Genomic DNA, 15,451 nt, shown 5'->3' on the forward strand with positions numbered 1-15,451 from the left:
CGTTAGGCCGTCTTCCGCTCACGCCCCAACATCGTGCAGCCCGCCTCCAGTGGTGTCGCGACAGGCGTGAATGGAGGGACGAATGGAGACGTGTCGTCTTCAGCGATGAGAGTCGCTTCTGCCTTGGTGCCAATGATGGTCGTATGCGTGTTTGGCGCCGTGCAGGTGAGCGCCACAATCAGGACTGCATACGACCGAGGCACACAGGGCCAACACCCGGCATCATGGTGTGGGGAGCGATCTCCTACACTGGCCGTACACCACTGGTGATCGTCGAGGGGACACTGAATAGTGCACGGTACATCCAAACCGTCATCGAACCCATCGTTCTACCATTCCTAGACCGGCAAGGGAACTTGCTGTTCCAACAGGACAATGCACGTCCGCATGTATCCCGTGCCACCCAACGTGCTCTAGAAGGTGTAAGTCAACTACCCTGGCCAGCAAGATCTCCGGATCTGTCCCCCATTGAGCATGTTTGGGACTGGATGAAGCGTCGTCTCACGCGGTCTGCACGTCCAGCACGAACGCTGGTCCAACTGAGGCGCCAGGTGGAAATGGCATGGCAAGCCGTTCCACAGGACTACATCCAGCATCTCTACGATCGTCTCCATGGGAGAATAGCAGCCTGCATTGCTGCGAAAGGTGGATATACACTGTACTAGTGCCGACATTGTGCATGCTCTGTTGCCTGTGTCTATGTGCCTGTGGTTCTGTCAGTGTGATCATATGATGTATCTGACCCCAGGAATGTGTCCTGGGACAATGAATTCACGGTGTTCTTATTTCAATTTCCAGGAGTGTATAAGTTGAATTACAGGGAAACTGTAGATGTCTACTTCACGTAGTTAGTTATGAACAACAACATAGCTTGCAAGATATTCACTTCTAAACGCATACTACATCTTCACTGCAGAAGCCATGAAAATCTCACAAGTGCACAAGTCGGCACTATGAAATATTTCCATCTCCTGCGACCAAGCGCAAACTACTCAACACTCTGCAAGTATTTCCTGTGACCATCTGTTGCGCCTTCCCGTCCAGTAGTCCCCTGTGTCCTGTGTGACCCAATGCTCCTCCCCAACTTCCATACAGTCTCTCCATTGACTTCGGTAGTTGCCTACAGTAGTAATGAGCACTGTGATTGGCTAGAGTGCTCCCGCCATGTCTCCAAGCCAACGCACACTCACAGACATATTGAAACACACATGAAATACTGGATTTACATTTAAATAACTTGAAATGAGATAAATATTCCTACGGCTGGACCATAAACATGCTCTAACAAACACATTAAATACATAAACAAATGAAATAAACATGTATCAAAGGAATAGAAACAGGAGTAGGCCAGTAGCCTAATGTCTCTGTGCTTTCTAAAACACAGTAAATATTTGATCATTTTCTTCATGAATAGTATGCATGGGTATAAACAATGACATAGACGAATAAATATATTTACAATCATGTTGCTACTATTTTTTCGTGTAACTGTGGAGTACTTATGGCCTGACGCGATCAATAGTAATTGGCCACTTTGAACTCCAATAACTCATGTAATATTCAAGTTACATGCCTGTAATTCATACCAATTTAGGTTTACACTAATGGCTTTCTAAAGACACCATTCGAGAAAATCGGATGAGCCGTTTAGATTTTGGAAATTCATTGCTGGGTGTTACTTGTATAATTTACAGTCAGATATGAAACTTTAAACTAATAAAGTTATTGAAAATCTTATGACACCATCAGAATCGGCGGGCAAATAATGGTAATGTTCATGTTTCTTTTTAAGGTATCATGATTTCTCTGGCTATTATTAATTTCTACATGAACTGTGAAATGTCTGCCATTATGGTTTCACAAAGTCCGCCATCTTTGGCACTCTCGGCACACAAATCTCCTTCATCGACACAAAGCACAGACCTCGACACTATGCCAGCATGGAATTACCAGCCACACGGTTGGCCTGGACCACGTGCTGGGGCTACCCCTCTTTCTCCGGCTAATATTCGGCACCATACGGTTGCTGACGAGTCCTGGCTTGCCGAGCGGCCCATGTGGCCATGCCAACTCCGAACTTAGAATATTTTCAGGGTGCCACAACTCCCCTGTTATCTCACAATTGCTGTCAAGGTTTGCAGATGTGGGTGGCATCTTGCTTTGTACCGTTCCTGGCTAGTCCATAAACAAAAAAACGTATCTTGTTGTCCTTCAAATGAACACTGTGCTGCCATGCTGTATGTGTGCTCTGAAGATATGCTTACATGTGAATGCCTCTGATGTGAGGTGGAAACAAACAGCAAGACCTATTCAACATGTGTGCGTATCATGTTGGGGCAGTGATGGAGCAAGGGATGTTTGTATGTGTGAACTGGCAACCATAGTACTGCCTGTCAACCAACTAATGGCAACAGGACAATCCTACGGCCAATTGGAGTGCATGGCACCAAGTTTTTCCATAGTTTAAAAATGGTGTGTTGTGTGAGCTTTCCACATTTTGTGACTGTTACATGCACATTTTGATATTGTTTCACTAATTGGTTTACATCTCGATGGATTTGAGGATCAAATTTTTCACTAATTTCTTGGAGACAAATGAAAACTGTTGGTAGCAGTTATCTGAAAGGTGTTAATCTGTATAAGTTGTGATGATAAAATCTGTTTTTAATGAGATTTGAAATCTTTATTTCTTTTACCATTAAGTCCATTGTATCTTACGAAGTCATAAAAATTTAGAATGTCACATATTTCCTCAAAAATGAAACGAAAAAAACTAAGATTGGATTTGAACATGGAATACAAAATTTCAGAATTGTGCTCTCAGCCACTGTGATACTAATGCACTTCGTTACACACCACAGGAGTAGCCTGATGAAGTCATATTTAAACTTTGACCATCATTTTCTCAGATGCTATTGTGTGTTGGCACTAAAGCCAAAATAGATGTCCCATTATTCTCATCCTTTGATCATCCTGCCAAGACTCAACTATGTCAAAGAGAGATCTGTGGGAGGTTCCTCTTGTGAGCGAGAGTATGCAAAATTGCTAGCAAACTCGTCTGTAGTTCATCACAATGAGAGAGATTTGTAAGTGCAAAGCAGGCAGAATTGGTTGTTTTGGTTAGTTTATCTGTGTGCTGGTGCCAGCTTTGTTTATTACCCATCTGGACATCCAGGAACTTCAAACATGGAACCTCATCCAGTATGTGCCCACTGGTCTATACTCCTGTGTGGTGTGCATACTGTAAGACCTTCGGTACACACACCATAAGATTATTTGACTTGTCGCTCTAACGAAGTAGGCAAGTGTCAGCAATATGTCTCGTGGTCTTATTGTGGCGTGTTTATCTTCTGCCGTTAGGTCAGACTATAGAAATGCCACTTGCACGCTTAGAGTAGCAGATTGACGGTGACCAACTTTAAACAGAACTTGATTAATTTTCACACTTATTTATTAAAATAATAAAAAGCATAGAATTACTTAACTGGATTCTGGATGCTATTTACAACTGACAATTTGAAGTTCCTTTGGTCTTAGTACATTAATCTTATTCTCATATCCCTCTGATACTTGACAAAAGTGTCTATACATTAATCTTCATGGCTGTGTACAGGAATGTGATAATCTTATTAGGCGCAGACTGAAACTTGACTATAGACTGGTACAGACTAATGTAGACGGGTACAGACTAACTAATCGGAGGTCTGTACACTCGTTATAATACTTCGCGCGTTCAGGTATCACTGCACGAGTGTGATCCGCGAGGAGAAAAGGTTCTACGGTAGCAGCAATCTCATTGGCTGCGTTACATATTAATACGCGGATCGATGGAATCAGAATTTGGTCTGTCTCTAAGGCAGCGCCATCTCGTAGTGCGGAGACGGATGAGGGCTGCACTTGCGCTATTTTGCTTAGCAGGGCGCGCTCTAGTGGGAAAGTTGTGTATGTGCTGACTACGCGGAACTATGTACACAACATCCTGGAACCCAATTTAATTTGTTTGGAACAACATAACAAGAGTCTGTTTAAGATCAAGGGTTAAACTGTTTGTTGTGAATCAGTTGTAAGCTTGTTCGGTTTCCCATTTACTTCTGCCTGGTATGGAAGTGTGTGTAATATTTATCACTATATTAATGTCAACAGCAAACATCACAGTTTTTGAACAATCCTTCAATATCATAGGTAAATCGTTTATGTAAGCTAAGAAGAGGAGTGAGCTAAGCATGAAAAACTCTGTGGAATGCCACATTCAGTGTTTCCCCACACCAAATTTAGTCTTATCTCAACTGTATAATTTAGTAATGTGATCTTTCATTTTCTGTTATCAAGATAAGACTCCATCCGTGAAAAGGAAATACTTTTAACTCCGTACCATTTTAGTTTTTCTAGTATAACTTTGATCAACTTTATCAGAGGCTTTGGTAAGATCACAAAAAATTCCAGCAGATTAAGATTTCTTGTTTAGTCCTACTGGAATGGAAATTGCGAGATCATATATTGTTTCTCAGCAGGCAGCCTTTTCAGAAACTAATCTGAGCTGCTGTTAAAATATTTCCAGGGAGGTGGTTCAATATTCCATTGTATGCATCCTTCTCAAAATAAAAATTTAAAAATTTTAGAATATGGGGAGGAGGGAGATGGGTCTATAATCAGAAGCAGCTTTCATAAATGTGTATTAATAGCACAGATTTCAGTCTTTCAGAAAATACTGTATTACTCATTGACTGATAGCAAAGAAAAGATTTTAGTACTTTTGTTGAAATACCACCGTAGCCAGAAGAGTTACTTCTTTCCATTGATGTAATGATTTTATTATCTCTCTGACACATGATTTGGCAAAACTGATTTCTTGTGGTTGAGTATGCAATGCCTGTCTAAGTAAAGCTTATGGATCTACTTTTGATGGTGATATTTTTATCACTGCTCTGTACACCGTTGGAACTGCTGTTTTGTATGTTTACAGGCATGTTACTGAAATACCCCAATTTTTATAATATTACAAAAAAATGTGTTAATTAGCTTTCAAACACTAACAGAAACTCTTGCCATTGCTTGTAAAAGCGTGAAGAAATCCTGTAACTGTATCAACTATACAATATGGTTAAAAGTCTCCAGATACCCCACTGAATATCCTCTATGTAGCATCAGACTCTGTTTTTAGAGGGCTTGCAAGTTCTGACGCAATACTTTGTTAACATAGGCATATTTCCTGTTAGAATACGTCAAAGGGGAGAACTGAATGAATTCTAATGGGAGATAATTACAGGGACCAACAATTTCAAGACTTCGAGCTGAGATTTCACTTGTGTTACATGTGAGCATACCTACTGTTAGAGCAATGTTATTGTCAAGCGGAAATTTAAGGAAAGCACTAAATAAGTTGTTGCGCAAGCTGGCATAAGAATTTATCTGATTAGGACCTCCAAACTATAAATAAGTCCGACAGTAGTTAGGTATCAGAACTTTTCGGTATGAGCATGATGTTTCTGTTCAGAAAGAAGAGAATTTAGTATCATGTTCTAAAGAATTTGCTGGATTAACCCACACGAAGCCAAACCCCTATCAAAATCTTAGGGACAAACCATTGTTGGCTGCTTTGCAGGTCATTTCATGCAAATATCCTGCTACTAGTGTTCACCATGCTTTGGGAAGAATGGAAAGAAAATTCAACATAATTAATGGAAAGCCTTTGCCAAAGATCAAATGCTATAAAAATAATAAAATAGTTATCACATATGGCTAATGTATTTGAAGCGAACCTCAGTAAGGATCAAACTCTCAGCTGATACACATCTGTAGAGTGGCAGTTAAACATTATCTTTTTCTGTGTTTTCGTCATAGTATATTTATTAAATTTTGTGCGTATTTCTCCGTGTAAGAGGTTTAATCTCGTATTTTTGAAAGTGTAAATTCAATCAGTCTGTAGTGCAGTAGTTGGTCACTGAACAGCCAGCTACCTAGCTCATCAACACATCACTTCAGCATTCATTGGTGACTCACCAGGAGGGCAGCAAGTTGCATATCTGGGATTGTCTGCTTGCATAGTTCACTTCTTCAGTTAGTGTTGCTAAGATGTATGCATGTTGTGTGTGGGCACTGGAGGAGCTGGCCACAGTTCGCGAACCGCTGAATGTGCCTCTGGCTACAGACAGTCACCTTCAGGGTGCTGCCTTGGGGCAATACAGTGGCAGAGAATCTGGCACGTCACATGGGACACATCATGTGTCATTTGTTTTGCCCATGGGCTCTGCTTCTGAGGTACCTCCAAGAGTCACCCGACACATTGGATCCACCCTCACAGCAGGTGAGTGGTGGGTTGTAACGTGTTCGCGTCGCGCAAGGCGGACGGCCAATGTGGAGACTGGTCGCTTGGCCTCGCCCATCCACCCTATGAGTGAGCAGGCACATGGGGGAAGGAATTTACTAGTTAGTTGGAGCTCCAATGTTAGGTGCATTATGGGGCCTCTTCGACAGGTAGAATTCAGGGCTGGAAAGGAAGCCGATGTGCGCTCGGTGTGTGTGCTGGGAGGCCTCAACCGAGGTGTGGAGGCAGCCTTACCTGTGGTTATCCAGCATGTAGAGTGCAGTCGTGTGCATGTTGTGGCTCACATTGGCACCAATGACACCTGCTGCGTGGGTTCTGAGGCGATCCTTAGTTCTTACAGGTGGCTGGCAGAGGTTGTGAAGACTGCTGGCCTCATGCGCAGGGTACAAGCAGAGCTCGCAGTTTGCAAAACTGTTCCCAGAGTTGATAGGGATACTTTGGTTTGGAGCCGAATTGAGGGTCCCAAACAGAGGCTTTGTCGACTGTGTCACAGTCTTGGCTGCAGATTTCTAGACATGCATTATTGTGTGTAGATTTGTAGGACTCCCTGTGATAGGCCAGGGATGCAGCACACAAATGAGGCAGCTACTCGGGTAGCAGAGTACTTGTGAACTGCACATAAGGGTTTTTTTTTTTTTTTTTATGCTAGGCAGTAGTCTGAGGTGCTCTGATGAACACTGACCAGTTGATATGCAGCAAGGGAGTCAAATAGCGCTCAGAATAAAGATACTTAGACTGTCACAATTTTATCAGTAAACTGTCGAAGTATTCATATTAAAGTTCCTGAATCTCTGCCCCCCAGGAAAGTTCTCAAAGTTCTCACACTCAAATTATTCCTGGGACTGAGAGCTGGCTGAAACCCAAAGTGGAACGCCCTGAGATATTCGGCAAGTCGTGGAACATATATCAGAAAGGCAGCTTAGAGGCCTTAGGAGGGGGAGTATTCATTGCGGTTGACAAAAATATTCGTTCTATTGAGGTCGAAATGGGGTGTGACAGTGAAGTCATCTGGTCGCGTATAACAGGTGTAGGTGAACCCAAATTAATTGTTGGATGTTGTTACTGGACACCGGTTCTGCTGTGACAGTTCGAGTCATTCAAAAAAAGTCTACAGTCAGTAGCGTGTAAATACCCAGATCATGCAATACTAGTGGAGGCGAATTTAACCTCCTGAGTGTAGACTGAGATGTGTACAGCTTCACTGTGAAGAGGGCGGAGGGTTATAGACAGACAGTCATGCAAAATACTTTTGAACACATTTTCTGAAAATTGCCTTGAGCAGCTAGCTTGGCAGCCCACATGCAGTGGAAATATCTTGGACCTTGTAGCTACAAATAGGCCGGACCTTATTGACAGTGTCAGTATCGAAATGGGGATTAGTGATCATGATGTCATTATAGCAACTATGATTACAAGAGTTAATAAATCAGTCAAGAAGACTAGGAGAGTGTTTCTGTTAGATAGAGGAGATAAGCAGTTATTAATATCTCAATTAGACAGTGAATTGGCATCACTTAGTTGCAGTAAGATGAATGCAGATGAACTATGAGCAAAGTATTGTAAATTGTGGTCTGGAGAGCTATGTGCTTAATAAGTGGATAAAGGATGGAAAAGATCCACCATGGTTTAATAACGAAATTTGGCAGATGCTGAAGAAGCAGAGGCTGTTGCACTCTTGGTTCAAAAGGGAACACATAATTGACTACAAGCGAAGGTTAGTAGAGATACGTGCATCTATGAAAAGATAAATGCGCGAAGCATGCAACTGCTACCACCGCCACACCTAAGCGAGAGGTCTGGCAGAGAACACAAGAAAATTCTGGTCGTACGTAAAATCGCTAAGTGAGTCTAAGGATTCCATTTACTTTCTTGTTAACTAGTCTGGTGTGGCAGATGAAGATAGCAAAATGAAAGCTGACATTTTAAATTTCACATTCAAAAAATCATTCACATCAGGAGAATAGCACAAACGTACTGTCATTTCACCATCGGACAGACTCCCGTATGGACGACATAGTAATAAGCATGCCTGGCATAGAGAAACAACTGAAAGATTTGAAAGCAAATAAATTACCAGATCTGGGTGGAATCCAAGTTCGATTTTACAAAGAGTACTCTGCGGCATTGACCCCTTACCTAGCTTGCATTTATCGCAAACTGGAAAAAAGCACAAGTGATTCCATTATATAAGAATGGTAAAAGAACGGACCTGCAGAATTACAGACCAATATCCCTAACATCGGTTTGCTGCTGAGTCCTTGAACATGTTCTTAGTTTGGATATATTAAAAATTCTTGAGACTAGGAAGCTGATGTGCATGAATCAGCCTGGTTTTAGAAAGCATTGCTCATGTGAAACTCAGCTTGCCCCTTCCTCACATGATATACTGAGAACTACGGATGAAAGGCAACAGGTAGATTCCATATTTTTTTATTTCCGGAAAGCATTTGACACAGTGCCCCATTGCAGGCTGTTAACAACGATATGAGCATACGGGTTAGATTAACAGATATGTGAGTGGTTCGAAGACATCTTAAATAATAGAACCCAGTATGTTGTCCTTGATGATGAAACGAGCATGTGAGAATTGTGGTAGGGAAGGTAAATAATTGACTTCGGTTTATTGGGAGAATTTTAGGAAAGAGTGGTTCACCTGTAAAGAAGAGTGCATATAGGATGCTGATGGAAACTATTCTTCAGTACTGCTCGAATGTTTGGGACCACAGGTGGGCTGTTAAATTTGTTACAGAGACTCTTTGGGAACTCAAATGGGAATCCCCAGATGGAAGGCAACGTTCTTTTCAAGAAAACTTCTGAGAAAATTTAGAGAACCAGCATTTGAAGCTAACTGACAAACGATTCTACTGCTGCTGCCAATATACATTATGCGTAAGGATCACAAAGATAAGATGGAGAAATTAGGGTTCATATGGAGGCATACAGACAGTTGTTCTTCCCTCGCTCTATTTGCGAATGGAACAGGAAAGGAAATGACAAGTAGTGGTACAGAGTACCCTCCACCATGGTGGCTTGTGGAGTATCTATGTAGATGTGGATGTAGAATGGGAATTTGGAGAGTTTGGGTGGCGGTAGTGTATTTTATCAGCCACTGGCAGCCAGTGCTGTGTGTTTGATGAATGATAAAATTTTCATTAATTACATTCAGTATGCAACATTTGAAAGTATGAGTATTCACAAAACAAGCCTTATCTGTTAGTTTTACAATTTTATCCATTGCTTTCTTGGTTTTATGTCAGTGTAGTGATTTAGTTTGTTGCTGTTACAATGCAAAAATCTAAAGTTGTGAATAGACTTTGCAACTCTTTTTTAATATAAAAATATCTTCATCAAGTTCATGCTTTTCTATGTCTAGTTAGTAATGAGTTCTTCAAAGTTATTTTAAGATTTTTTATTCTCTTTTGTTTCATTTAGGCAAGGAAGCAAATTGTGGAACGTCTTATGTCAAATGAGAAACACTGCTTATCACCTGCTGAAGTAAATGAAATTTCATCACTAACAGAGGGATACTCAGGAGCAGACATGAAAAATCTTTGTCAGGAAGCCTCTCTTGGACCTATTAGGTCAATGAATTTCCTACATATTGAAAACATTACTTCAGACCAGGTATTATCAGTGTTCTTTTCTGTAGAAATATTCTGCTACATTTGTTTGTGTTACAGTCTGAAATTTCTGCTGCAGAATAATTTAAAATTAATTAGCAAATGCTTATTTAGTCATTAAATTTAATTAAATTTTATTGACAAGATTTATAATCTGGCACAATCTTTCTCATTTTCATCACTTGTCTGTACAACAAAGTGTTTGGAAACAAAAGATCCAGATAGTTTGGGGGGGGGGGGGGGGCGGAGGTGGCAGGAGATTGCACACACACGCTTGCTTGCTCGTGCATGTTGTTGTGGTTGTGCTTATGCGCCCAAGTGGGGTAGGGCCATTCTTAGCAGGTTGCATGCTGACAAATAAGAACCACCTCAAGGAATGATGGCAGTGATCATATGTTTTTTAAACTCACTGCAGACTGGTCAAAACTGCCAGATTTTTGTTACTTTAAGTTCTGGGCATATTTTACTGATCATTGTTGACTTGACTTGACAGTAGAATGTTACACATAACAATCCAGGCAGATGTTTTCTTTAATTAAGTAGCCTTTTTCATCAACTTTCAACAAATCTGAATCTAATAACAGGATACAATCATAATTTCCTTCATGATGGAGATTCTTTCTCTTAGAGAGCAAAGATTTTTCCCCTTCTTTCTTGAGCAGGTACCATTTTATTAGGTGTTACAGATGACATCCAATAGTCACTTTCCAGTTTTATGTTCATCTACCAGAATGATTAATAATAAGTAGTCCCACACTCAGGATATGAGTGTAGGGGAGCGAATGCAGGAATCCTGCACTACCGCTCATGACAAGATCTCAGTGGAGGTGATTTGCTGTTGCCTTTCTTCATTCTTTTACAAACTGTTAAGTGTGTATCCGTGTTATGTGGGTGATTGTGATGAGTGTTTGTACAGTATAGTGCTGGATTCGTGTTGTTATGGATGAAAGGGAGGTAGCCTACTTCTCACAAAAGCACCAAGGCGGTGACCGAGCTTAACACCCCCATCTGATGGATGGACCACTATCAACAATGTAACAGGCATTCACTTCATGAGACATTGTGGAGAGGTTTGGAATGTAATCCTGGACATTAGTGCAAAGACTGGTGATCATGAACTTATTGCTACTGCCTCTCCTGCCCTTTACAGCCAAATGCTGGCAATGACAATTTCATTCACTACCAGGATTCAAACTGGCTTACCTCAGAGTGAAGCACCACTGCACAAGCACGTGTTAGCGATCTTTGCCATGGAGGCAGGGTGAAGAAATGTGAATAATGACACAATAAAAGACACCTGCTAAAGAGATAGTTCACTGCATTACCCGTGAAGTTGCTACCGTAGCAGTATCAAAATCTCTTAGGCTGCTCATTGAGAGAAAGAGAAATATACGCCTGTAATGGAAAGGAGGAGGAAACTGTACAGATTTACAGGTAAGCATCTGCAGAAACCTAATGATATTTCAATGTCTAAACTGATGCAAGCTGCTGCCACCTCCACCACATCATTATGAGTAGTAGGTAGTTCCAGCTGCTGCTGCTGCTGCTGCTGCTGCTGTATTTGGTGGTGGTGGGGAGGGGGGGGGGGGAGGAGGAGGAGGAGGAGACATCTTTATTTAGAGTGCAGTGTCTATGGCTAATGATACAGCATCCAGTGCAGTTGACAAGTAATACAATATATATTGAAATTTAATTTCATATTTAAAAAAGCCCTTGTTCTGTTTGATTAGTTGTATTGTATCCTGACACAGTTGTGGTAGTACACTAATAAATCTGATGAGGGCATTGTACTCTTTGCAGGTGGTTCCCTAATTTCACGGGGGGAAAACTCTTCAGTATCTGTTAAACTACTATTTAGTATGAACTAGAGTGTTTTCAGGATGTACCATTCTGCCCTCAGTAACATAGCTCTAATGGAAGAAGTCGTGGAGTGAAGTTTCCTAAACAGACATCGCCCAATTGGTGTTTTTGTCAAGATACTGACAGCTTGTAATATCATTTGGAGGTGAAGATATTTTATTGGTATTTGTTGTTTCAAAAGGAAAATTCACTTGAGATAATTACACACACATGAAAGTACCAAGAAATATCATTGCTTTTGGAATGTCTTATTCCTTCCTGAGGGAGGAAAGGGTAACTGGGTAAGGGAAGAAATGGTGGCAGGCTACCAAGATCCCAGGATGATACAGAACCACCTGTTGTGTGGATGAGGAGAAACAGATTGTAGATATTGATACTCAGACGGCTGTGATATTGGAAGGACATTAAAAGAAAAGTGCTTGAGTCAGTTCACATACATAAATAATTCAGGGAAAAACATGGGATGTAGCTGGTCCCAGTTGTTACAGTTTTATGAAGCCTTTTTACTGGTTCTACTGTACATAGATGAAACAAGATTATCTTTTTACACCAAGATCTCTGGTACAGTGCACCATGAACACCTTACACTTTCTTTTGAAACCTAAGAACGGCAGCATGCATGCTAATCTGGAGAACTGAACTAACACACATTTTCTGGTGACTGTTTTCGATGGAGCAAGCAGCATGCAAAGTGAACTTTCTTGCATAGACTGAAGAATTAGAAAATGTTTCAGACAAGGATGTTCATTACCTAGGAATCTCAGAAGGAAAATCATTTGAAGTTAAAGTGAACAGAAGATTTGCAGATGATGATATTGTAATAGCTGATAGTGGTAAACATGCAGAATTTGCTGTGTAATTTTTCAGCAATTATGAAAAACTAAAAATGTTTGTAGTAATCTAATCAAAAATGAAAAGACCACCTAACATCATTATTGAAAGAAATAAAATAGAGAATGTTAATAAAGTTTGTTATTTAGGCATTGCAGGATATACTAGATACAGCATGGAAGTCAAAATACTGTAGCAGCTAAACATACTTTCAATGAACAAAGGTAAGCAATAGTGAATAAGTCATTTAGTACAGGATAGCAAAAACAAATTGTCAAGACATTCTTGTGGAGTGTGCTCCTATATTGCTGAAAAAGTTGAAGGTGGTGGTGGTGGCGGTGGTGGTGGTGGCGGCAGTGGCGCCTCTGATGTCAGTTCAGTAATCGGTTGATCACTTGCATAAAAGTCATCAAAATGTGGCTAGGCTATTAGGGATCAACCCAATAGAATATTTTGCAGATTCAGAAGTGGTAAATATTTCTTATCAAATGACACTTGAAAACAAATTGGTAATGTAGTGCTGTCATTAAACTCAAGTTTCATTACATACTGTTGTAATGAAGTACTGAAAATACCAAATACATTTTTTTCCCTGCTACACCTGAAATTTTTAATTTTGTTATGTTCACACATTTCTCTTTTATTGTTAAAGGTTCGGCCCGTGACTGTAGAGGATTTCAAGACTGCCTTAAGGAGGGTAAGAGCTAGTGTTTCACAGACAGACCTGATACAATACGTGACATGGGATAAACAGTATGGATCAGGAGGCCCAATATGATGTTTTTGTAAGGATTATTATTTGAGGCTGAATACGAACTTTGTTTGTGCAGTTTCCATGAGAGCGGAAATATGTTATTGTATTTGGTACAAGCAAACACAAGGTTTTAACATAAATAAGCTATTTTGTAAGCTGAGAAATATCTTATGTGGATATGTCATTTTTGTTACTTATTAAGAATAGTTTCTGAGTCTCAGTTTCGAGTCAAAGGATATATGTTTTCTTGTTGAAATAGCAATAGTTATCATTCTGCTATTTTGAAAATTTGTTAATTTATGTGTTGATCAGTCATAATGTAATAAATGAACATTATACAGAAAAACTGCAAGATGTAAGTAACCACACATCCCAACCTGTTAGAGGCAGGTCTGTGTGTGAAAGTAGCCATATCATATATATATATATATAATGTGACTTACCAAATGAAAGCGCTGGCAGGTCGATTTTTCCCACTTTGCCAGACTGTGGTCAAGTACAAGAATAACCTCTCAGTGGCTTAAAACAGTGCTAGAATATGGTTGCCTCACAACTTGCCCCATTTTTCTCCACTGTGCCACCACCATCAGCTTCTCTGAATTACACATGAGGGAAATATCCCTCCTAACCTACATTTACAGTCTGCAATCTCCTGGACTTAAATTTCCTGCAAGCTGTTTCCACCACCTGCTTATCATCCCCCCAGTCTGTCTCCTTACCTGTTTTCATATCCTCCCACTGGTTGCTCCTCTCCCACCTCTATCTACATATTTCCTCACTTTAATCACATTTTTAGGCTCACTAGCTGCTTGCCTGGCATTTCCTAGTTACTTATTTATCCTTATCTTCCATTAGAGAGGAAAAGGAATCAAATCTGCCTATAGTGAAAAACTGAAGTAATTTTATTTCCATGTTTAAAAATGTAAGTACAGCATACAAATTATAAATTGAGACATATTAAAGATTCAATATAATATTAATTTAATATAGCAGGGTGTATACGACCCAGGACAACCGGGAGACCCGGGAAAAACCTGGGAATTTTTTCATTCAGGAGAAAACCAGGGAAACCCCAGGAATTTTTAGAATTCCAGGAATTTTTCATTGTTTTAGTTTTCAGTTAAATTTTTGTAATTTTGACTGGTAAGAACCAATACTTTAACAAAGTATATTACTGTATCCTGCTATTGCAGAATAATACTTCAACAATAAAACATAAACGAGAGAAAAAATGGAAATAACTTAAATTGCAAAGGAAATGCACCATATACAGCAATGACACACAGTGCTCATGCAAGCGTCTGCCAACAGCAAAATGTGTCGAAGGCTTTAGGAAGACTATGTAATGCTTCATAACAACAAATTGCCTCCAATGAGCGTGAAGTTACAACTGTTTACATTAGATTCGTTTTAGCAGTTACGAGCGGGCTCATGTGCATCATGTGCATGTGCAGTTGAGTCGCATTTGAGTAGTAGATTCTCCCACTTCTGGCTATAGGAATGTGGCTGCTGGCTGTGCAAGCAGTCGCAGCAAGCAGCTAGATGCTACCGGGGAAAGGGGGAGCCAAATTCGTATTCTTGAGGAAAAAAACTTGTTTCACAAAGTGCTTAGCATCCAGTGCACGTTTATCTATCGATTATTCATATGATTTCAAAATGCTTCCCTGTTGGTTTTTGAACACTTTTGTACATATATTAACTTGATTTCTGAATGAATCGTAAGTTAATTTTGAATGGGTGCATTGTGTACGTGATGTCTCTGTCAGGAGAATCCTCGTTGCATCTAGAAATAAACTTTCCGCAGACAAAAGGGGATGGGGCTATACGAGCTGAGCGGAGTAAAGCCGAACGCATGATTGCCAATTGCTGTCTGATTATATGGTTGACTGGGTTTGCGAATGATGGGCATTGTTATAATTACTAGTGAAATCCATAGATTCAGACTAACAGAATGAAAATAAATGACTGACAGAAATAATAGGTGAGAAAGATCACGTATTATCTTCTCGGTGTATCTGAGAAAATGAAATTTTGACATAAAATTTTTGGCCAGATCAC

At 40.3% G+C, this 15,451-nt stretch overlaps 1 protein-coding gene across 2 annotated transcripts in view; it reads left to right on the forward strand.

Annotated features, from left to right (window-relative positions):
- LOC126175001 (fidgetin-like protein 1) overlaps window positions 1-13,789 on the forward strand; it is a 193,485-nt gene extending 179,696 nt beyond the window's left edge. For both annotated transcript variants that reach the window (XM_049921487.1, XM_049921488.1), the window contains 2 exons: window positions 9,761-9,952; window positions 13,292-13,789. In XM_049921487.1, coding sequence (XP_049777444.1) covers window positions 9,761-9,952; window positions 13,292-13,417 — 318 coding nt within the window. In that variant the 3' untranslated portion in view covers window positions 13,418-13,789. The remainder of the gene's footprint in view (window positions 1-9,760; window positions 9,953-13,291) is intronic.
- Window positions 13,790-15,451: the final 1,662 nt, after the last annotated feature.

Source organism: Schistocerca cancellata, chromosome 3 (genome assembly GCF_023864275.1).
Source record: "Schistocerca cancellata isolate TAMUIC-IGC-003103 chromosome 3, iqSchCanc2.1, whole genome shotgun sequence".
Taxonomy (NCBI): Eukaryota; Metazoa; Arthropoda; class Insecta; order Orthoptera; family Acrididae; genus Schistocerca; species Schistocerca cancellata.